General features: G+C 27.9%; 1 protein-coding gene across 1 annotated transcript; it reads left to right on the top strand.

The window, feature by feature from the left end:
• Positions 1–1187: 1187 nt before the first annotated feature.
• Positions 1188–7653, top strand: LOC111037325. Its single transcript, XM_022319845.1, has 8 exons — positions 1188–1269; positions 1674–1799; positions 1905–2091; positions 2658–2832; positions 3490–3784; positions 5971–6098; positions 6988–7101; positions 7507–7653. The coding sequence occupies exons 1-8, from the start codon at positions 1188–1190 to the stop codon at positions 7651–7653; spliced, it is 1254 nt and encodes a 417-aa protein (XP_022175537.1).
• Positions 7654–24359: the final 16706 nt, after the last annotated feature.

The raw sequence follows: 24359 nt of genomic DNA on the forward strand, positions 1-24359 counted from the left end.
TATGGTATATTATGTAGCTTATAAAAAAATTATTATTTCTCTTAATTGTTATTTTTCTAATGTCTTAAATATATTTTTTTTTGTTTTTGATTCATTTGTAGTATTAATGTATTTTCTTGGTATAGGTATACCTGTATTGTAACTGTGCCGGCCACTATCAAACAATATTTCAATAAGCAATCTGTGTTTGGGAATACACTGTTGCAGAATAAGAAATTCACATAATTATTTATTTTAAACTCTGATACTATTGTACTTTTGTACAAACCACCTCATTAATAATAATTATAATAAGTTGTACATTTAATAGCATACTTACATTAATTTGTTTGTTATTATAGTCAATATTTGATATTGAATTCCAATAACCATAGTGCAATTAAAACTTAATGATTTTACCCACAAATGCTTGATACACTTGGACTGTTTTGTAATCCAAAAATTTGCTGGCATATTTTTTTCACTCACAACTCTGGTCTCTTGTGTTGGTGTTCAAGTGGAGTATAAGCTACGAAGTGCTTTTATAATATGATGTGCATGGTTGGCCTTACAAATTTATTATACCTATATTAATTGTGATTTGTGAATAAATATATTCTTTCAATCAGTGGTTAACAATATTATGCTCGAACTCTGCACATAGTTTTTATAATGTAAGCAAGTACATTAAGTACGCACAATATTTATGTAGAATTTAAAAATAAAAAAATTGAAAGCCACTTTTAATTTACCGAAAGTCGTTAACACAAAACTAATGAAAACTAATGAAGAAGTGTTAAGTACTCCATATACTCGTAAAAATATAATAAGTTCCTAAGTTGTTAAATGTGTGAACATTTTTTTTTTTAAAGTGACCATAAAATATTAACTGAGTGTACTTAAATTGGACAACATCAAAAAACAGTGAATTTCACATTTTTTTTAATCAAAATATTCATTATCTTAACAAAATTATTATAAACGATCGTTCACTGCGTAGAGTGGAGTCGAAATATTATTAGTGAATACTGACGAGTTATCGACAACCTGTCTTCGTATCCGGTATATAATATACATACTTATATTTAATAACGATAATGTTGCCTAGTAAACTATAAACCAAAATAATTTTATAAAAAAACTTCATTTCAAGCTCATCTAATTTCACTAGAGTTTTTATATTATTATAATCTGTTAGTAACAGTATAATGTCGACTTTTAGTGAACCCGGTACTATTTGGTATTTCACGGGTGATGAACAGGAACCATTTTTGGTATCACCCTTAAGAGGTAAAATAAAAACATAAAAATTATTTAAAGCTGCCAAAAATCACTTAAGACTTTTTGAACAGATTTTATTTATAAAATATAATTTTGTATAACTCACATGGTAAACTTAATTTATAAGACCAAATAAAGTATTATATGATATTTTCTGTATCTATGCTTATTCGAAATTAAATAAACGATAAATATGTAGTTGTAGTATAATAATGATTTATACTTACAAGTTACAACTAAATATCACGCTGAACCACTTCGTTTATATCTATTCAGACCCTTTATTATAGAATAATATCATATTATTATTCCTTAATATGTATCTAAATAAGATTTAAGATGTAATGACTTATAATCTAGCACCGTTATTTGTACAGTTGTAACTAAAATTTATTTTAATACATTTTTCTTAGAGTGTACACCAGATCAAATAAGAGCGAAGTTGGAATTTTTAGAAAAAAATATTTTGTTACTTAGATGCGAATGCGAAGTGTTAGAACTGAATTTGGTAAAAGCACAACCCGACCTTGCAATTACAAGTAAAATACTGATTTCATCAATGTATACAATATTATATTACAGTTATATTAATATATTAATTATAGTAATAATAATATTATACATTTTAATGTTTTGGTACTCAGACACAATTGACGTATCGTGGATGCCCTATGATTTCAAAGCCGAAGAACATAGTTTATCTACAGCTTCTCCTAAAGTTCCAAAATTATCAAGAGAAAAGCTTCGCCAGTCTATGATTTTATCGAAATCGAATAAGTCTGTTCTTGGTAGCATATATAGTGTTGTTAATACTGCGATTAAAATGAATAAGTACGTTAAGTTTAAGAAACTTGGTTCGTATTAAGAAATATTCTATTCACTTAACTTTTTACAATTTTTCATTTATTTGCAAATTATGAACATTTTGTATAATTCAATATTCATGAACAAGATTGAATAAGGTAGAAACTTGAAAAAAAAGTATCTGGATACATATTATAATTATTGTACATGGTAATATACAGAGTTAAAAATGAGCCAAATTCACACGCCAAATAATAATAAATAACTAAGATGATTTAAAAACTATTATTGTCATTCATGAAATATCTACACGAATTAACGTGCTTAAACCTATGAGTCTTAAGTTGTTACGAGCATTTTCTGCCACTTTTTAATCAAATGTTAAGAACATTATTAATTCAGTTGACTGAATATGTTAAATACTCTTAATCATTGTACGTAGTACGTACAAGATAAATAACAAATACAACGTACATGGCACATGCAAATTAAATCTTTTAACTATAATTCGATAATATGACAACTACCTGTAGTTTATTCGTTTGAAGATTTATATATTTCCTATTTGTATGGATTGTACGGTTTCTTAAAAGGATATCAATACACCAAGTGATTGCCGAGGTAGAGAAAGCATTAATAACTCTGGATGAATATTTCGATAAAATAAACAATAAGATGATTAAAAATCTCGATAAAATTGAAAACGAAACTGAAAACATTGAGACCGAAATTAATAGACAACTTCAATACATTGAAACCTATAGGTGTGTATTATTTATAATATTCTTATTTTATTTTAATTCGATTAAACGTATAGGTATTATTATATATCCCTCAAAAAATACCATTCTCATTTTAATTATAATATAATGGTTCATTTTATTCTAAGTTTATTCAAAAATTAAAAAAAAAAGATTTCTTTAATGAACCGAGAACTGTAGACTGAACTATTTTTGCATTACTTCGGCCCCGGGCCAAAAAGATTCTGCGTAAATTTGTATTTTGTCTATGTAGCGCGTGGGTCAGAGTGCGCTTACATATTTTTAAAATTTATCTGAATATTTTAAGAATGTCATTTGGTATGTAATAACATTTATAATATACGTAAAAGCTTAAAATTTAAATTCTCCATGAATTATTTTTTTTTAATTACAACAAAATAACTAACATCGATATATTTTTTGTTCAAATATGTAATTCAGTCAAGATTTGAACTTCAAATGCTTATAAAAAAAATCATACATTTATATCTTTAATCTTTTTAAATGACTATAATAAACTTATAAGAAAGGACGTGGAAATATGATCGAATTGGGTGGTCCATAGGACTGAACTGTAAAATACATACCGAGTTCTGCGTGTGATACATGTATTTATATGTCTACATTATATAACTATATATTTAAATATTATACGTATAGGGAGAACGTCTTGGTGGCTGGCGTCAACAGATTAACCAAACGCATACCAGCCGATAAATATCAGAAATTCATAAAAAAAAAATTGATGTCGTCGACGATATACCTGAACGACCTTCAATTCAAAATAACTGATGCCATCACCGAGGAGCAAACTTTGCACGAAAGATACGTGACTTCAAAACATATTCGGGATACGGTATTCGAAACGGACATGCATAACGTCAGGATGATGAACAAAAAACTACTAAAAGAACAAATCGAAATGACCACAAAGAATAAAGAACTTAAACAGCACCTAAGTATGTATATTATATTGTAGGCCGAGAACAGTGCTAAAATTAGTAACAAAAATAACTAGAAACATTCTCAAAATTTTTTAATTAATCAAAGAATAACATTGGGGGATATTCCATTTAATACATACAAACAAACATAATAATAACATAATACCTATAATATACGAGTATAATATAATAATAGGTATTAGGTAGGTACGTAAATGCGTTTATTTTGTCTAACCTTATAATAACTAATTAATAACCATATAATAATATAATAATAATATTTATTTTTGCAAATATATGTACACATAATAAAATTGACAAATAAACAATATGCAACACTGCCTGTAACTTATAGGCTATAAGCATATAGCTTGTATAGGAAGAAATGAGTTCAGTTTATAAGTTAGGAATAATTTAATCAAATATAAATATTTGTTTAAATATTGCCAAAGTCTGGAGAATCATATAACAGTAGCTAGGTCATAGGTATTCAATTTTCTGATTCCTAAGTTTGACTTAAGTCAAATTCAGCAAATTCCTCGGTAATAATTATTAACGAGGAATTTGCTAATATTATTACAGCGATTTTCCCCTAGCAGTCGATAAACTCGAGTAATACCAATAGATGCCGCTCTCTTTTACACCTGTTGAACTAAGTAAGTTTATATGTACATTTTTCCTGTCGCTTTTGAAAACTATTCGGAATTTCAAATTTTTACCTCCCGAATGCACCAACATCATTCACTTTCCTACCAGAAAATTTGCTGTTGAAGAAAATCGATGCACCTTTACTGCGCAAACCTTTATGATGGACACAAAAATAAAACAAAAATAAAAAAACACACATCATAGTAAAATTCATCTCTCCACTCACAATCTAAAAATACAAACCTTTAACATTTACAATATAACATTTTAATACTGTAAGTCCCCCCCCCCCACACCAATTTACGCCTATGCTGATATTATAACAACGCATGAGGAACCCTTCATTAAATTTCTAAATTTTTTTTACCTAACTCGAAAAGAGTCGAAATATTTTTTAAATTGTATCGTATACAGAAAATGGTAAAATAAATATTATTTGTTGACAATTTCAACAATTACGACAAAATAAAAAAAACATTTAAGTTGAAAAAAATTTGAATTTCAAACGCTCATAAAAAAAAATAATTTGACTTACCGGTAATTTTTCAAACAATCTCCCTCTAAAATTACTTTAGTTTCAAGTTCATCAAAACTTAGAATATTACTCCTTAGACTGGTTTAAAGAAAAAGTAAAAAAAAAACAGTTAAAAAATTAAGTTAAATTAAAAGTAAGTGTTTTTAGTTACATTAAAAAAAAAACAGTTTGTTAGAATTGGTTCAAAATAACTTTATACGATTCATCTCGTTCAAATGTAATGTCATGGACCCATTGTTCATAGAGCAGAGTTTTAAATTTTCTTAATATTATAGTTATTAATTTACTACTGTACTCAAAATATTTGCACAATTTATTACCCAACTGATACTAATGACTGCCTAGGAATGTTATCTCGGATTTTTTTTAGAATAAATACCATTCATAGTAGAACTCCCTAAGAACCATTTTATCTAATTTCTACAAACACAAATTATAATTTGAATCCCCCAGCTCCCAGCTAACCTTTTAATGAGAGCAGGAAACACCTACATTTTTAATTATATTTAATATTGTTACCTAACACATTGTTATATTTAAATTAAGTTAAAACTGTTATTTTTAACGGTTTATTATTGTTAACTTATGTTTTAATTCAATTTAAAAATTCTATAATTTCGTTATCTATATAATACTGTAAACCATATTTCGTAAATTGTAAGTTATAACACAACATAACTTATGTAATAGAAAACTAGTCTATATAGATTAATTAAAATAAAATAAAACAAAAACCACAACATTTAAAAAAATTGTATGTACTAAGATTTATAATACTTTTAATATTGTAATTGCATCATCAAAGTTGAAAATCATATTTTGCATTTTAAACTTAACACATAATAATATCAACCAGAAAAAATTTGTGAATGTGTGAAAGTCCTCCTCAGTCTCTATTTTCTAATTATAATTTATAGTGCCTACTTATAAATCTACCAAAATACTAAAATATCATGGTTAATAATGATTTGTAGTTTTTTTTAAAATTATCTTTAGTAGTTTTTAAATGTTTGAATAGGTGTTGTTCGTCAAGATTATTTGAAGAAAAAATATGATTCGGAAAAATTCGAGCTTAGTTTAGACTTACCATCGTTGGACGCAGAAATCAAACGTTATAGGAATAAATTACTAAAAGTAACACCAAAGGTGGGCAAGTTAATGAAAATAATTAACTCAAATTAAGTTAAGTTAAGAAAACACAAGACCGATAAGTTAGAAGTTAACAGTTAATAAATAATCTCGATAGATTTATAGTAAAAAAAATATAATATTAATATTAATTTAACTCAGTTTAGAAAAGTTAAGCTACTTTTTTATAGTAAATTCTTTTTGATTTTATAAATTATAAAAACATTTATTAAAACAATTTTAATGAACTTTTATCATAATGTACAGTGTATATACCGAAATATTTTATTTAACATGATTATTTAATATTTCAACTGTATACACATATCAATAAATAATTTAACAAATAAAAAAAATTATTTTAAACGATTTGAAACTTGATAGATTATTTTATTTTTCAGAAAAGCTAAGTTATTTCAACCGTCAATTAAACAATATAAGTTAATAAATTAATTAGAATCTCAACTAATTATACTCTGTTCAAAATAAGATCATTACCAGGCTGCCGAGTTGTGGTTTTGTCGCAAAGCACAGGTCTCGCTCCTCAACTTAGTAAGGGAAGCAATGCGTCTAACCGCTGCAGGACAAAAACTGGTCGCCGATGGATAATGATCCTAATTTGAACACAGAAAACTTAAGTTCAAAAATTATCTTTTTAACTATTTAATGCCAACCGTTGACTAACACCTTTACTCACAATCACAAAGTAAAAATTGTTCATCTTTGATATTAATTTCATAATAAAAATATATATTTTCATGTTTCTATATTAGGCATAATTATAGAACTAATGATATTTAGTAGGTTCATCCAGATATGGATATCTAATGTAAACATTTTACGTATGAGTCTAAAAGTGAAAATTAATAGGTATGTAATATTATTAGTGATTTATTCTACAATTTAGTTACTTGCAGTGGCAGAGAGTCATGATAATTATAGGAATGATATAGATAATGACGACGATGGTAATTATAAATATGGACAACACCAAATCGAGATAATACCCAGTGAAACTCTAGTAAGTGTATTTTGTATGGAGTTTTAAAATATGAGTAATTTTAAAATTAAAATATTATTTAGATTGACATTTTAAAATAAAAAGCTGACATTGTTTTGAAATACAAGAACACAAATTTTTAACTATTAAAATGTATAGAGTATTAAATTATATTGCATAGCCGCATAGGTATAGTATTATATGAATATTATACACATAATATAATATAAGTTATAAGTTTATAACTATAATTATTATTTATATAGGTTTATTAACTTAAAAAATAATAATTTACATAGAGATCATGCAATTCGCGCTTTTAAAATCATATAATTCTGATGTGTTCTATAATAGTACTATATTAATTTATAGTAAATGATATTACAATACTATATAATACAAAGAGAAAAATATATTATTTTTTAGGACCAACGAATTAATCACTATCTTGAAGTTAAAAGGTCTATCGAAAAGACAGAGAAAGATATTAAATCAGCGAAATTGAAATTAGATCGACAAAAAAAACTTATACGGATGTATTTTTTTAAGTTGAAAAACAAAAAAATGTTATAACCTAATCCTAAGTTATTAAGTTGAATGTATCTTATTCATTATTATTATAATCGCTAAATAGATAAAAAAAAATATCGCATATAATATTATGATACTTGTTCTCCTTCTGTGTGAAGTATGTGTAGTGTATGTCAACTCAGTCAATACGGTAAACCCTCCGGATTCCCATCAATCACTACTAAACTCTCCACTAGTGATCGCGGAACTAGAAGACCCTATTTATAACTGTAAAAGTAAATCCACTGGCCTCGACGGGATGAATTATTCTTGCATCAGAAACTACCCAAAAATTTGCATAAGCCACATCTTAGCCATTAATAACACGATATGGGATAGCAACATCTTTCCTAACTTCTGGAAACTCAGATATGTTATTCCCATATACTCAAGCCTAACAAAAATAAATTCCAAGCAGAAAGGTACCGTTCTATTTGTCTACTTTCCACCTGTCTACCGTTCTATTTCGTTCTATTTGTCTCCTTAATACTTTGTGTAATATACTAGAAAAAATGATCAATCGCCGATCTACGTATATGGTTTATTGAAAACATCTACATTCTTACCCCTGTACAAATGGACTCCGACATAATAGTAGCACTATGAACAACCTTATTCTAACCATAAAATATGAAGTTCACAATTACTTATTTAACAAACAAAGCCTGCGGATGATAACCTTTGACATTGTTAAAGCGTGAAACGGCGGAGAGACTCAGAATATTAGATAAATTCAACAAAATAATTGCCAAAAGAAACATGCTAGATTTTATCTCGAATTTCTTTACGTACCGCACCATTCAAATAAAAACCCCCAATATGGTTTCAGACACCATTCTCCAATAAAATGGAGTCCCACAAGGGTCTACCATTTTCGTGACTTTTTTCCTGGTCGCTATCAACGATATATCTGAAGAAATAACACTCCCAACCATGGTTCCATGTGATTTGGTCGCAGTAAGTTGGGCGCGATAAATTGAGAGCGGGAATTTAGGCGCAGTAAATTGGTCGCGGTGTAATATTATCGCGCGTCATATAGTCGTTTTGTATTAGATCGCGTCAATTTAATGATATCGTCGGATATCTAAATTATGATGGTTTTAAATTATCGTTGTCTATATTGCGGTACCTATCTAAATTATAGGTAAAATGATAGGCTCGTGACTCGATGATTTGTGATTATAAATCCTATAATGTGTTATATGGGATAGCTGTTAATTTCCAGTTGCAATTATAATTTAGAACTTTATTTGTATACATTTTTGTTTTTATTATTATTAGCTATCTGTGGAACAATTTAATTTATATTTTTAAAATTTAAAACTATTTTGACTTATTTGACTTAAATTATATTTTATACTTGCCAATAAATTATGCATATTGTCTTTAAACTAGGTATTTATAATAAAGTATAAAATATTGTACATAAGGCATGTATCGTAACTCGCCGAAATTACGTGCGACGATATTACACCGGCGCCCAACTTGCCGCGCCTAATTTACCACGACAAATTTACCGCGATGTATTTACGTGACACCCCCAACCATACCTCTGCTGTGCCAAGACGACTTCACTTTTCTCTGTCGCAGTACAAATATTAATTCTATCCAACAAATACCACAAGATTCTTTGAACACACTCATCTCCTGGTCAAAAATTTATGGCTTCCGTTTTTCCTCAGAAAAAAAAACAGACTTATAGTTTTCAACCAAAAGAGGACTAGGAAGAAAATTCATACTAACATCGGAAACCACGTTGTAGAAAAGCAACCCGAAGTTAAAATACTGAGCGTTATTTTTGACTATAAAGCTTCATGGATCCCTTAACACATATCTTAAATTTAAAGAATGCTACCTCTTCAAGACTGAACATTATAAAAACTTTCGCTCACACCTCGTGGAGAGCCCAATCTCAAACCCTTCTTAAAATACACAAACCCTTTAAACTATCAAAACTAGATTACGGTGCTCCAATGATTTCTGAATAACTTTTTAGAAAACTTTTTAAAAACATTATTAAAATATGATACATCACATAAATACATAATTTATAAACCAAGTATCAACAACTTAAATGATATCATACCTATTTGGAACTATTGACTTATATACGTCGCTAATTTCAAGTTTTCCCGAAGAAAAGTACCATTTGTTTAATACGAGGTTTAATATAATAATATTTAAAACTAAAACTAAAACTAAAAAGCATTTTAAAAGTATTCGGAATACTTTTAAAGTGTTTTAAATATTTTATTCGGAGTATTTTAAACATGTTCTTAATATTACTTCTGTCTAGCAAGTTGTGCATGCTCACAACTTGACTAATTTCCGTGTTCATATTTTAATTTTAAATGTTATACTTATTGGTTCAAATTCATTTTCTATGACTACATTTTTGTTGAAGCCGAGAACTAATGTGACACTCCTCACACACACACACGCACATCACCGTTTATTTGTATTATTTTATTTTTATTTAATTGTACCTCCGCTGGGAGGCCTCTACATTCGGGATAATCCGTCATTTATTTTTATTTATTTTTTTATTTTATTTACTTCATCTCTTATTCTTATTGTTCATGTATTGAAACAGATTGAATAAAAAATACTTTAATAACACATAAAGAAAATTTTTTTTATATAATTGTATTTTTGTTTATTTTTGTTATAATTGTGTCGTGTGTGAATTATATAATATGTACATTACGCCGCCGACGAATCAGTTCGTATATGTTTAACACGGCCGCCGTGACTTTTTGTCTTTTTTTTTATTAATAAAAGCCTCGGCATCTAGGGCCATTGGCTACAACAAATTTATGGGATTACATTGGAAGGTAATTGCTTAATATTAATATACAAATTATTTTACAGATGGTTGATTAAATTAGAATTGATAATAAGTGATATCGTGTTTTGAATGTTGGCTGGCTGAAGGGCTTCGGCGAAAATGTGCGGTACTCCTGCTTCCCGTTTCTCTCTCTCAAACTGGCGGCATTCTGTAATGATATGCTTGATGGTGAGCTGTGTGCCACAGCTTATACAAATAGGGGGGTCTTCCCTCTTCGTCAGATGTTGATGTGTTAACGATGAGTGTTTTTGTCTTGTATCGCATGTTGTCACGTCAACACTGGCGTGTGCCGAAATATTATATTATATTATTTTTTCAAAACAGAAGAAATATTGATTTTTATTCTAATCGCAATTAGAACTTTTTGACGCTCAGATCCTTCGGCGGGCATGTGAGTAGGGGTAAGGTGTAGTAATAATAAAAGTAGCTTAGCAATATAATGATACGGCTAAGCAAGTGACTCATTGCGAGGACTTGAACCAAATCTGGATTTTTGAGATCAATGTTGTGTATATCATGTATGCACCAGTTCCAACACCTCCGTACCCGCGAGTGGCGAGTGTAGTGTTTTTCGTGTGTGGCCTTTTTTCGTTTGCGGCCGTCAGAACTTTCAAGGGTCGTTTTATTGGTTTCTACGTAATCTTACGTACGGTCACTTATTGGGCTTTCAAATATCTCTAAAATATTAATAAATATATTATTTTTTAACAATTTAATCATTACAATTATTATTGATAAGCAGCTCTTATGGTGATTAAGTGCTCGGTGATTGCTGATTTGTATTTGATCAAATATACTATATGACAATACGGGACAGTCAATGATAACAAACGTCAAACGTCGACATAGCCTCCTGAAATCGTAGTGGTTGCCTATCCGACTACCGAAATATATTATATAGGTATATTGGGCTATGTGTAAATAAGTTGCCTACATAACTCTTATTTCTACTCAAAAATCCGTCCTTTATTCAAAATACTGTTTTGTTTAAATATTAAATAATCTAAATAATTAACTAAATATTTATACAAAAAATAAAAAAAATATGCATGATTTTGTGTTTTTTCTTTTAATTATGGCAGGGAGGATGGTATTATATAAATCTTTCGATATTTTGTTATTAATATCTCTTTATGATTATTTTTCTCCAAAAATTTTATATTTGAAGGGTTTTCTTTTCTTTTATTTATTTAAGCTTCGACATCTGAGGCCATTAGCTGTAGGTTGTGGTACTGTAGGGTTTGGAACTAGGGTTTTTGGAACTGTAGGGTTACGGAACACGTGTGTGTTTGTTTGGCAGAATATCTAGTGGGCACCCGTAGGTTTCTGCCATGCTCGGTTGGGGGATGGCGGCCTCTCTCTCCGGACCGGACACCGTGACTGCCCGGAGAGAAGTGCCGCCCGTGGGCCGTGACCGAGGTTCGAACCGGCGACGGTGCGCGTTGCAACCGAGGCGTTATCCACTCGGCCCCTCCGTCCCCTTAAAGGGTTTTGTCTTATATACCAACCACTATAAAATAACTTCACACGAGAGTTGTTCTTTTTGGAAATGTAAAAACAACTGCAGGAAAAATCCGGAATTAACATTTCATAAATGTCGTCCTACACTCTACAGGCTACAAATGATAAATCGAGTTAAATTTTTAGGTAGTTAAGTTTTGAATCCATTAAAATATAATTGTGACTTATCATCAATGACATTACCAATGTCACGAAGACGTAGAGTAACTTACCTTAAGTTTAAAAGTTAATACAACAAAATTACTTTATAAGTATTAAGTAGTTTATAGTAATTGAATTAACTTTTATTGAAAGTAACTTATAAATAATGATAGTTGTTAAGGCACTAATTGTTAACCTGAGTATTTTCAAAACTCCCGCCGTTTATAATGGTCATACTGTTTGCTCACCACAGATGACATACCGTTGGTAACTGTTCATGACCACGGTTGTTATCTATCTGAGAATTCGTTACATACGTTTGTATTTTGTATTTCGTTTTTCTTCGTTCTTTTTCGTTCTGCTCTTGGTTGCAGTAACATCGTTGTTTGTCGTCCATCAAGTTCAAGTTATAACTTGTAACCTTATATTTTCAGTTCTGTTGCTGTAATCTGTAATGCTGTTTTAATAATTTGTTTATTTCGTTGAGATCTCAATTATCTATTATTGTCGTCACGCTCCAATCATTTTAGCCTCTGATTTCATATAATTATTGTGGTATGTATCGTTCCTTCATTTATTTAATTGTACATTCATATATGTTTTCAACTTTAGGGTGATTCTTATGGTGTGCGTTCCACGTGTGACTTAATTCTTAACCTCGTGTACTAACTTTGGCATAAGATTACATCTCTATATCATAAGTAGGGTAAGTTGGTGCACCAAATTATTATTGTATTTGTACATTGCAAATTATATTATTATTACCCAAATTATTATTGTATTTGTACATTGCAAATTATATTATTATTACCCAAATTATTATTGTATTTGTACATTGCAAATTATATTATTATTACCCAAATTATTATTGTATTTGTACATTGCAAATTGTATTGTTATTACCCTAGGAATTATTGTATTTGTGCATTGCAAGTCATTGTATTGTTATTACCCTAGGAATTATTGTATCATTGCATTGCAAATCATTATATTATTATTATCACAAGAATTATTATATTATTATATTGTTACCATTGCAAATATTACTGTGTAACTTGTTATAAATTCTGTATCTGGTATATTGTTATTATTATTTACTACTATTATTAAATTGTAATATAAACATACAGTCCACTACCTAGTCTCTTTTTATTACTTTCATTATCCATAATTATATTTGTATGAACCAGGTATGCTTGCTATTGCTGCAAGTCCCCTGAAGTAATAACAATAGTAGTTATCTTACTCTACTTTTTTCCCCAATACATTTAACTATTTAAGAATTAATTGTATTTATCGTGATTTTGGGTATATCATAATTTCTAAAGATCATAGTTTTATTTTAAAAAAAAATACTAATTATTGTAAGAAAGTAACATTTATAAGTTTATAACATAAAAATTGGGTAAGGTTAGGTGTATACAGTAGTAGTGTTGAATGTGTATCTGCATTAGCTAGAGCAGCGGTTCTCAACCTGTGGTACGCATACCACTAGTGGTACGCGGAGAGCTAATAGGTGGTGCGCGAAGAAAATATTAAAAAAAATTGCTACGAATTATTATTAACATTAAATATTATTTGGTTTATTTAATGTTTATTTGATGGTGTGGAGGTCGTTTGTAATAGTATAGTTTGTAAGGTATTTTGGCAAAAGAATTATTTATTGACTTAACCAGTGACTCTACCCTAAAAAGCACTTTTAAAACCAAAAATATCACTAATTTTTGGCTGGACGTGAAACAAGAATACTCGGCATTGTCCACACAAGCTTTACAGTTTCTAATCCCTTTTGTATCAACATATCTGTACAAAAATACATTTTCTCACTTATTGTACACAAAAAATAAATTTAGAAGTAGATTAAACGTAGAAAATAATTTAAGACTTAAAGTTAGCAATTTGGAGCCCGATATTGACGTCATCGTCCGTTCAAAACAACACCAATCGTCTCATTGAAATAAAAAGTAAACCATAATAATTATAATAATTTTACATATTTAATTTTTTTCTTTCTGTGCATTAAATACTTTATTTTTTATTTTTTATTATGTATTTATATATTTTATATTATCTCATTTTGTAATTCCTAATGAAATAAAATTCTATGCATACATATAACATAAACGTATACATTATTAATGAGCAAAAAAAAAAAAATGGTTAGTTGGTACGTAAAAATTTTCAAATTGTGTAAGTAGTACGTGACTATAAAAAGGTTGAGAACCGCTGAGCTAGAGTATTGTAAATATTAATAAACGATGCCACGATGGCAACAGAGGGATAGTATTGTTCACAAAGCCTCCTCTGCTATCGGCTTAAACAGAAAAGGAAAGGTGTATACAGTAGGTGTCAAGTGTACTTCATCATTGAGTAAGTCACTGTAATGGATATGTTAATTATGAATTCAATGATAAACCGTAGAAGATAGTTACAAATAATTTCCCAAACTATGGATTTGAAGATTATTAATACCCTATTGTTAAACAAGTAAGTATTGATACATTTGAAATGCTATTACTGTAATTTGTATAGAGATTTTCATGTGATAAAATCAAATGATCTATTAAATTAGTATTAATTAATAATTTCAGTTGTAAATGATGGGTTGATCTGAGTAGAAATCAAAGGATCACAAACAACTGTATTAATTATGACTTTCAAAAAATAAAATGTTGTACAGTATTTTAATATAATATAGGTACTAAGTATAATAGTATAATATCTATTTACCTGTAAAGTAATACTGATAGGCTAAAAACCTTTGTTGTTGAAGTCTTAATACATTTAAAAAATAATAATTATTATTATTATAATACCTACCCCATAACATAAATAATAAGTACATATTCTGTTATGTTTACTGCCTAGTACCTATAGTATAACAACTGTACAAGTGGTAAGCGTCTGGCAGAATATGTATAGGCAAGCACTACGATTATGTGGGGCATATTTATGTCGTGTTTCTAATCATAGACTGTCCCGTATTGTCATATAGAGTATTTGATTTGATTTTCATAAATTTGGTATTTAATTTTATACTATGCAGGTAGTTAGGTACTATCATTGTACCCAATTAGTTTGATATTTGACGATGTTGAATGTAGGCCAAATGAGATCTATTGTGGTACACCCTGACATTGATGCTATTTAGATGAGAACAGAGAATTTATTACATGACATTATGCAGTAGGTATTCTAATTTCTAATGGCCTTTCTTACAATACCCGGATAAGTGTCCGTTAACTTTAACCAAAGATGGTAAAAACCACCCTAAAGCTGTTAAATAAGTCTCTTTAATATAAGTGTACAAAAATATAAATAAAGAATTGTTGCAAAACTGTATTTTCCGAACAAATTGACAAAAAGAAAAAACATTCTTTCTTCAATTTTACTTTAGTATAGTTTACTTATTTGAGTGAAAAGTGAACAGTTAAAATAATTTTAAATATTATTATTTATTTGATTTGATTTGATTTTCCTGAGTGTATCTATTTAATTTTATAAATATGAATTTGACCAATGTTGTACAGCTATTAATATTATGAAGAGAATAGGTAATAGGTATGTTCTATGAACTTGTTTACAAACAGATTGCTAGAAGACTTCTTGTGACAGATGGGTATTAATGTTTTTAGCACAAACCAAGACAAATACGATTGTAAACAAATCCTCCCCAAACAAAGACCGATATTTATATCAAAAAAGGCTTGACTGTCAGTATTCGTCTAAACATAGACGTACTAATAATAAAACAACTCATGTGAGGGATAAAATGTGTACTGCCTCTCTCTATAAAAATAATCATTAAGACATTAAGATAAACACATTCAATACAAGAATGAAGGATTAATATAAACTTGATAGATTGAATTCTGAAATGAAGGTACCAAATCAATTATTATATTTTATTAAACTATTGTTGAATAATGTTGTAAAATACAAAATAGTTGTGTTCTACATGAATTAGTAAAAATGTGTGTCGTTAAACTTAATTGATCTAGTAAATTTTGAACATAGTAACAAAATTAACACAGCTGAAGCATACAGTTAGTTATCTCAGGCTAATGACCACTGATGTCGAAGCCTTATTCTTAATAAAAAAAAAAAAAAAAAAGTTAGTTACCTATCTTAGAGTATCGAAATCAGTACTAGATGAATTTATTAAATACTTTCCAAAGGGAATGGTTCGTTGAAATGTCCATGAAGTTAGGCTATAGCTACAGTTAAAACTGCCTATAAGGGACACCCACGGGATCATAAAAAATGTCCGTTATAGACAGGTGTACGTTGTAGAAAGGTTTCACTGTCTGTACTAACAATAATGAAGAAAATTTAGATCTAATTAAATTATTAGCTGATGCTCAAATAAACCCTACTTATGGAGCCAGAAGTAATTCAAATATTTGGCAATTGAAGGTAAATAAATTTTACTTAATAAATAATAAAATCTCCAAAAGGTACATATCATTAAACAATTATAAATAAACAATAATAAATAAGAATTTTATATTTATTTATTTAATATACAGTTATCATATATATTATTTCTGATATCAATATCCCTTTTTCTCAACAAATACTGCACCATATTCAATAATCCGTTCACCAAACGATGCATTATTGTTTCCGTTACACAATCACTTTGTATGAAAATGCTATATTTTATTAAAAATTAATTTCAAATGAAACAAAAATTCACCATTAACTAACATCTCTTATGGATATGCAATGCACAAACACATTTTTGCTAACATAACAACTGAAAACGACTGTAAGATGTAGAAAGTTAGACTTTCTTCAAATTAATTTTCATAATATTGTACTCATTACTACTCCTGTGTCAACTGATATATATATGTGTATATGTATATAAATGGAGCCAAAAATGTATAACAATTCATCAATTGAGAACGGTTGGGCCGATTCGTCTCAATTTTTTTTTAATTGTTGGTAATTGCCAGGATAAGGTTTTTACGAAAAAAATGTTATTGATGATTTATTTTTTGAGTTCCGGAATGTTTTTTTCGAATTGAAAAAGCTACAACAATTTTTAGCTTATAAAATTGTCCATAAGATATAATTAATAGTAAAATTTTTAAAGTGGGTTTACTACATGGGCTTAACAACCTTATTTAGCTGCCATAATTCCAACAGCCGTGGTTGCCGAATGGATTAAGGTGTCATTTAAGAGAAATTTAAGCAAATGATCAACAATTTAATTCAACTGCCAAAATCAAATGCCAAGTTAAACACAAAGTGGGCTCATTGAAGGCAACCTAACCAATGCCAAACGAACTACATACATTTTTACAAATTTTTTACAAATTTACTTTATAGCGGAGGACTAGGAAAAAAAAGAAAATTTGGTTATTTTGTTATTTTTATAGGCCGTCGTCGTTCATAGTACTCCATTTTTCTTTCAATCATATGCAAGTATACCACATCCCTACACACTCACAATAATTTTGTATTTGTAAGTTATTTTACAAAAATATTCATTCGAAATAATTTATATGGCAAAACAACGTTTACCGCAGGTAGATTGCCTACCTGATAATATACTGCTCGCATTATCACAATCAAGTCTCTTAAATCTAAGTTGAACAAAAAAAGGCAGTTCAATAAAAAATTCTAATTGAATGAAAAATGATAATTTGAATAAAAAAATGCAAACTAAAAAGGCAAGGTTGAATAATAATTCTAAAATCTAATTTTTAGATTATTTTTTTATTACTTGGGAGTTAGGATATGATTAAACTTTTTTTTATCAAGCTGTAGTTTTGTTATTTAACTAGGAATTTGTTTTTTTTTTAATAATTTGCAACAATTGGATTTTTTTTTATTCAACTCAAATTTGTTTACTTAATTTTGATTTTTTTAGTCAATTTATATTTATTTATTAAATTGATGATAAACATTATTCTTTGTGTTAATATGCAATGTTGTCCAAATTTGAACTTAAAATGTCTGTACAAAATAACTGTATTTATATATTTTTTAGATTTTTAGTTACGGAAAAACCTGCTTAAGTGAAACCTTGTTTTAAATTTTCAATCCTTAGGTATAAAAATTGAACATTTTATACATTTTTAACTACAAAATCATTTTCAATTTTCAATTCGATAAATATTGTCAAAATATGAACTTAAATACTCTTAAAAAAAACCTGTGACTATGTATTTTTAATATTTTTCAATTGCTATTGTAACAAGTTTTTAAAAGTCTTCTACTAATTTTCATGCTTTTTGACCCAACTAATAAAGTTGTATTGACATTTATAAAAAAAAAAACAAAATGAAAATTTAAAATGTCCGTCAACAGCTTAAAACGAGTAAAAATATTTTGAAAAATGTATCAAGTATATGAATTGCAATCCGTAAACCTATGGTGTAAATTTCAAATGTCTACAGTAATTCGTTTCTGAATTTCAACAAAATAAAAAAATCGCCATTTTTTATAAAAACAGACAAACTTATAACTTATAAGAAATCTTGTATTAAATTTTTAAATCTTAGATATTAATAGAAAGTTTTTAATGAATTTCTTACTAAATATAATTTGCTAATTTTCGTGATTTTTACGAATTTTGTCAAAATTCTATGTTTAAAGTTTTAAACGCTCATAAAAAATTATTATGGATTTACGCTCAATTTCTTTTAAATTTCCATCAACAACAACTTACAAAGAACCTTGTATTATATTTTCAAGGTTTTGGCAGAAGCAAAAATTTTTTTATCAACTTGGGTTTAAAAAAAACAAATAATAATCGAACATTTCATATGCCTGTTATAATAATAGGCATGACTTATACCTATAACTGAGTTGAACTATTTATATACAAATAGTTCAACTCAAGTCAAAAGATTTTGAAAACTGTAGGTGTATAGGAAACGCTAACACAAATATTCAGTGAAAATTCTATATACCTTTTGTTAGAGTTACACTAAAACCAAAATCGATTTGTTCAAAAACTGATTTCGCTTAAAAATTCCCGTTTTTCCTTTATTTTTTGTTTGTTTTTCCTGTTGCTTTTGAAAACTATAAGGAATTTTAAATTTTGATCTCCCAAATGCACCAACTAGTTCACTGTCCTACCAGAAAAGTTGATGTCGAAGAAAATAGAAGCACGTTTACTGCAAGAAATCGTGATAACGGACACACAAAACAAAAACAAATAAATAAATAAATATAAAAACACATATCATTGTAAAATCAATACATTCATCACTCTGCTCAAAATTTAAAATAAAAAATTCATTCAAAAAGCTCTATAGACGAAAATATAGATGTGTAGTTGTTAATTTTGTGAGGTGAACGGGTAGTCTAGTTACACGTTCATAATTCCCATACTTTGGGTCGTCTTGTGTTATAGCGTTTCTGTGGTTGCGGATCACGATGTGTCGTTTATTCTGTATTGTGATTGGCTGTGACGGTTGCTTCGTTACAAGTCATACTCTCCATCATGTGCGTTTTGTTTTTATATTTGTTTAATTTATTATTGTATTTAAACCTTTAAGCAAGAGCATCTTAAAATCAATTACTCTGGGCTTAGTGTTTTAAGTTAAATAGGTCTGAACTTCAGGTCACCAGATTTACCATTTCATCGGGGCCTAGAAATCTTCTTTGTGCCACTGATTAAACTATGAAATTTCTTGGATAACTTGCTAATTGAAATTCAAAAATTGATAGTAGATCTCCAACAAATATCGATAAGAGTAAAACAATGTCAATATTATACAATTTTAGAAAAGCATATAGGTACTTATCTAAAGTTAAAAAAAATTCAACCTTTTTAAATCATCAATGTTTTTGATAAAAGTATATACCACACTGTAGAGAATCGTTTATATATTTTTATAAAATGGTATCCTAGTACCTACTAATAAAATGTTTTCTGTTGAGTTTTTTTTTATATATAATATTATGTTTATATTTTTTTCTTACTCAATTATACAACGTAAAATAAACCATGTACTTTGGTATGCTTTTAATGTTATGGAATTTTTCACATACACTAGCAACTCCAATATCGGGTTCGAATAATGAAAATAAATATTATAATCCAAATCACGAATATAATATATCATGGGACTATGATCAACTAGTAAGTCACTTATTTAATATTAAAATCATTTTGTTGATTAAGTTATCATGAAACCATACTATTTATTAATACAATAATATCCAAATTATATTAAATTATACAGGGTAAAAGGAACCCGAATCTATAAAAGAAAATACCCACCAACTTATCAATTAAAATCTACAATTTATTACATTATAGTGGTACCTGATAAATTAAATTGAGTATTCTCGAACATTTTACAATTTTAAAAATGTGTTGGCTGTCTACTTTGAGTGGGTATCATATTTGATAAGCACAGTCTATTCATATGCAACATTTTAGTGGGGCTAGGCAGCATCGGTAACGATGATAAACCTTACGCTGGTTATTGACGAATTCATAAGTTTAAGTTAAGTTACATAGTTTAAGACTTTAAGTTACACAATATTCAATCTGGCAGTATTACACAATAACTATGAACGAAAATAAAAACGTACTTACAATCAAAATGATACCTATGGCGTGGTCTGTAATGACTTCCAGCAATTATTGGTCTTTAATCGATTATTAATATTCGGTGTAAAGTAATGGTGTATTGTGGACATTGGATATAAATAATTATCCTATTAGCAAGATAGCAACTTTCGACGTCTATATCGATTTTGGAAAAATCAAATATTAGTATGAAACAACTATACTTATATTATTTTGTAATATTAATTCCAATTATTTCTAATCTTTATTTCTATAATACACCATTCCTCAAATACTGATCAAATTTTAACTTTAAAAATCATTTCTTATTATTTTTTTTATAAGTTATTAATTAATTGAATCTAGATACACTAAAGTGTTTTCGGAGGAAAACAAATTGCGAGAGTCTTGCAGTGTTGGTCTTTTTTGAATATTTTTAATAAGGAGGTTAATAAACTTATCGGTTAGTTTTATTTAGTTCTTTCCTAGTTTTTTCTTTAGAATGACTGTTGCTATCTTCCAGTTGAGTAAAAAGTGTCCAACTAGTATCAAAAAATTAAATAATGAGGTCATAAAGACGAGTTCTTTAGCAAGAAGTTTTTCTAAACATAAATTGGTTAATGTGGTAGTGACCTGGAGCTTTTTTATTATGTAATGTTTTGACAATAAACTTAATTTAATTTGATGTAATATAAATTATAATTCATACGTTAAAAACATTTTTTTTTTATTTAAGCTTATCAATGGTTTTATTAATTTCCCTGTATTTTAGGTTCTCTCAATTGCAGTGCCCCCCAATGAAGAACTTAGAAATTATGCTTTAGTTTCTTCTATAGTTAAGTTAATGATCATAGTTAATGAAACAAAAATTAAATTGCTTAACTTTAATTCCATTGAAGCATATTTTAATAATTATGTAAACAGAATTTTGTATTTAAATATATGGGTTATTTTATTATTATTGTAAAATGATTGATTTTTAGATCAATTATTGTAGAAGTATTGATTATTTATTTTATTATTATTATGTTTGTTCTTTGTATTGTGTTTTTAAATATTTTAATGTAATGTGAATGTTGAGCTATAATTGTAAACGCAATTGCTAATTAAAAAAAAAAAATTGTTTATTTGAATGTTCAATGTTTAATAATGGATTAAAAATTATTGTACATTTTGTAACTGTATCTAAATATCCTTCAAAATATAAATAAATAAATAGTATAATAGCATAAGACCAAAATCGTAGGTAGTAGGTACCCTACCCTTTTCGGCTGATTCACTTGTCGGTCAAAACAAAATGTTTAATATTAACTTCATTATAAGTGGGAGGTATAGAGAATTTCAAAAAAATAACTTGTATAAGATGTGTGTACCTAATATATAGGTACAAAAATAATAAGTGTATAATTTTTTGTCAATAATTATCAAATGTAATATAAAGGATTATAAAACATAATAATATATATAAACATTATTAATATGTTAATATGTCATAAACCTTCTCTGCTACTCATATACATTAAATTTATAATATAGGTATATTACATAATAAAAAAAAATTATACTAAGTAAATATTGTGTTCGGCAGTTGTCTGATTTTTGTTAGCTCGGTTCATAATATTTTAAAGTAATTATTTGAAACTCACTTAACCAACCATACTTTTCTATATGAATAACATAAAGTGAATAATATAATTTTTGGTTTGGCCGAAAAGGGAAAGGTACAATTTTGGTCAAAAATGGTGTCGCACGTTAGTAAGAAACTATGCGTGATTCAATGACAGCATTATATATTTTTATCTAATTATTATTTGTGGGTATGTATGTTACAGAATAAACCAGTTATGACATTACAAAATTTATATGATTTCAAGATGACGTCCATATGGGCTTTTCTAATAGGCATGTTGACGGCATTTGGATTTTTGTTTATTTTTTGGATTTTACTTAAAGGAATTTCTAAGGATACAACTGAAGAGTCTGAAGACATACAACCACAAGACAAACCCGCAACAATTTGTTCTTGCATCAATCGGTATTGTTGTAAGGAAAAACCAATTAATAAATCATGTCCTGCCGAACGACACAAATATCCATTATTTTCCTATAAACGATCACCAAAACTGATAGCATTGTAAAACTTAATGTAACATTAATATATTGTACTTTAGTGTGTTTAATATTTCACGACCCTTCGCTAAACTATTAGTTTCGTTGCGTTGCGTGTAATCAAAAAAAATATGTTATTGAAAAATATTTGTTTATTTTATACATTATTTAAGTATTAATCAAAAATAAAATGAATAATATGTAACAAGCTGTATAATTTATAATTGATAAATATTTTAATAAACAATCATAAGCTGTTCACTGGTTTATAATTTTCACCCAACCAATCAAATGTCTTAAGTACCTATAGCTGTAAGTAAATAGCTAAGTATTTGATGGTTTTGAAAACAACTGGCGTTTGGGTAAGGTATTATAATATAATACCTCATACATTACCATGTATTATATTATGTTATGTATTTAATGTATGAATTATCAATTAAAACTATAAGCTCAACTTTACTACATAGTCATCGCATTTTTAAAGTTACGATAGACAGTAATGTCTTGTATAAAATGCTTTTTCAACACTTCTTTCTAATTGGCTTAAATGTGGTATCGAAATTATCAACTTGTCTACCAACAATTTACAACAGCTACTAGGCACATATTTATTGTTTTTATTAACTTTTGTAAAATTAATCAAAAAAGTTATAACTCAACTCTAGAATCGAATAGATCATATAATATTATATGTATACTATATAATACATATAGACTTCATGCTATAGAAAACCGTGAAAAACGCATACGTCATGCCATATTATGCTCTATTAATATGCAAAAATTCTCTTATAAATATTTTATTTCGTCATAAAAAATCAAAAAATTATAAAGTTAAAATTAAGATAGGTGTATCAATTTTTCTTTCTTAATACTTTTACTTATTAAGCTTGTCTTTAATCAAAACAAACATTTCAATAAATTATTAATGATAATTGATTTAATAATTAGGTACCTTTTAAACTGTTGCTCAAATCAACAATATATTGTGGCTGAAATGTTTCGAATAGGTATTTTTTATGTAAGTGTAAAATGAATGACGGTTGTAAATACCAATCCATTTTGATTTTGTGATGAACTATCAAATAATATTTTTTTTCCAATTTCTTCAAAATTCATATTAAATCTTGTTTAGGTGGTATGTAAAAATCTACTTAATAAAAAATAAAAATAAATACACATTCTATGGAAAAAAGAGGTAAATATACAAAATAACAATGATTGCCTTAAACTTCTATAGTACTAAGATACAAATTTATCTATAATTTGTCTATGTTTATCGGTTATATTGTATACAATTTTAAGGGGAGGCATTATTTTGGACATTCCCCGGATGGAAAATGTAAATTATAAAAAGTGGAGGGATGCCATCCCAAGGGAACCCTCCTCCCCCCACTACAACCACTGGGTAAACCGTTTACGTATACCATATATCTCACTATAATCGAGGCTATAATTTAAAAGTATAAATGTATAATCGTATAAAGCTGAGGTGGCAAATAATTTTATTATACGTGACAAAAATTACCAATTTTTTTTCGAGCCTGC

The sequence above is a fragment of the Myzus persicae genome, unplaced genomic scaffold (genome assembly GCF_001856785.1).
Source record: "Myzus persicae strain clone G006 unplaced genomic scaffold, MPER_G0061.0, whole genome shotgun sequence".
NCBI lineage: Eukaryota > Metazoa > Arthropoda > Insecta > Hemiptera > Aphididae > Myzus > Myzus persicae.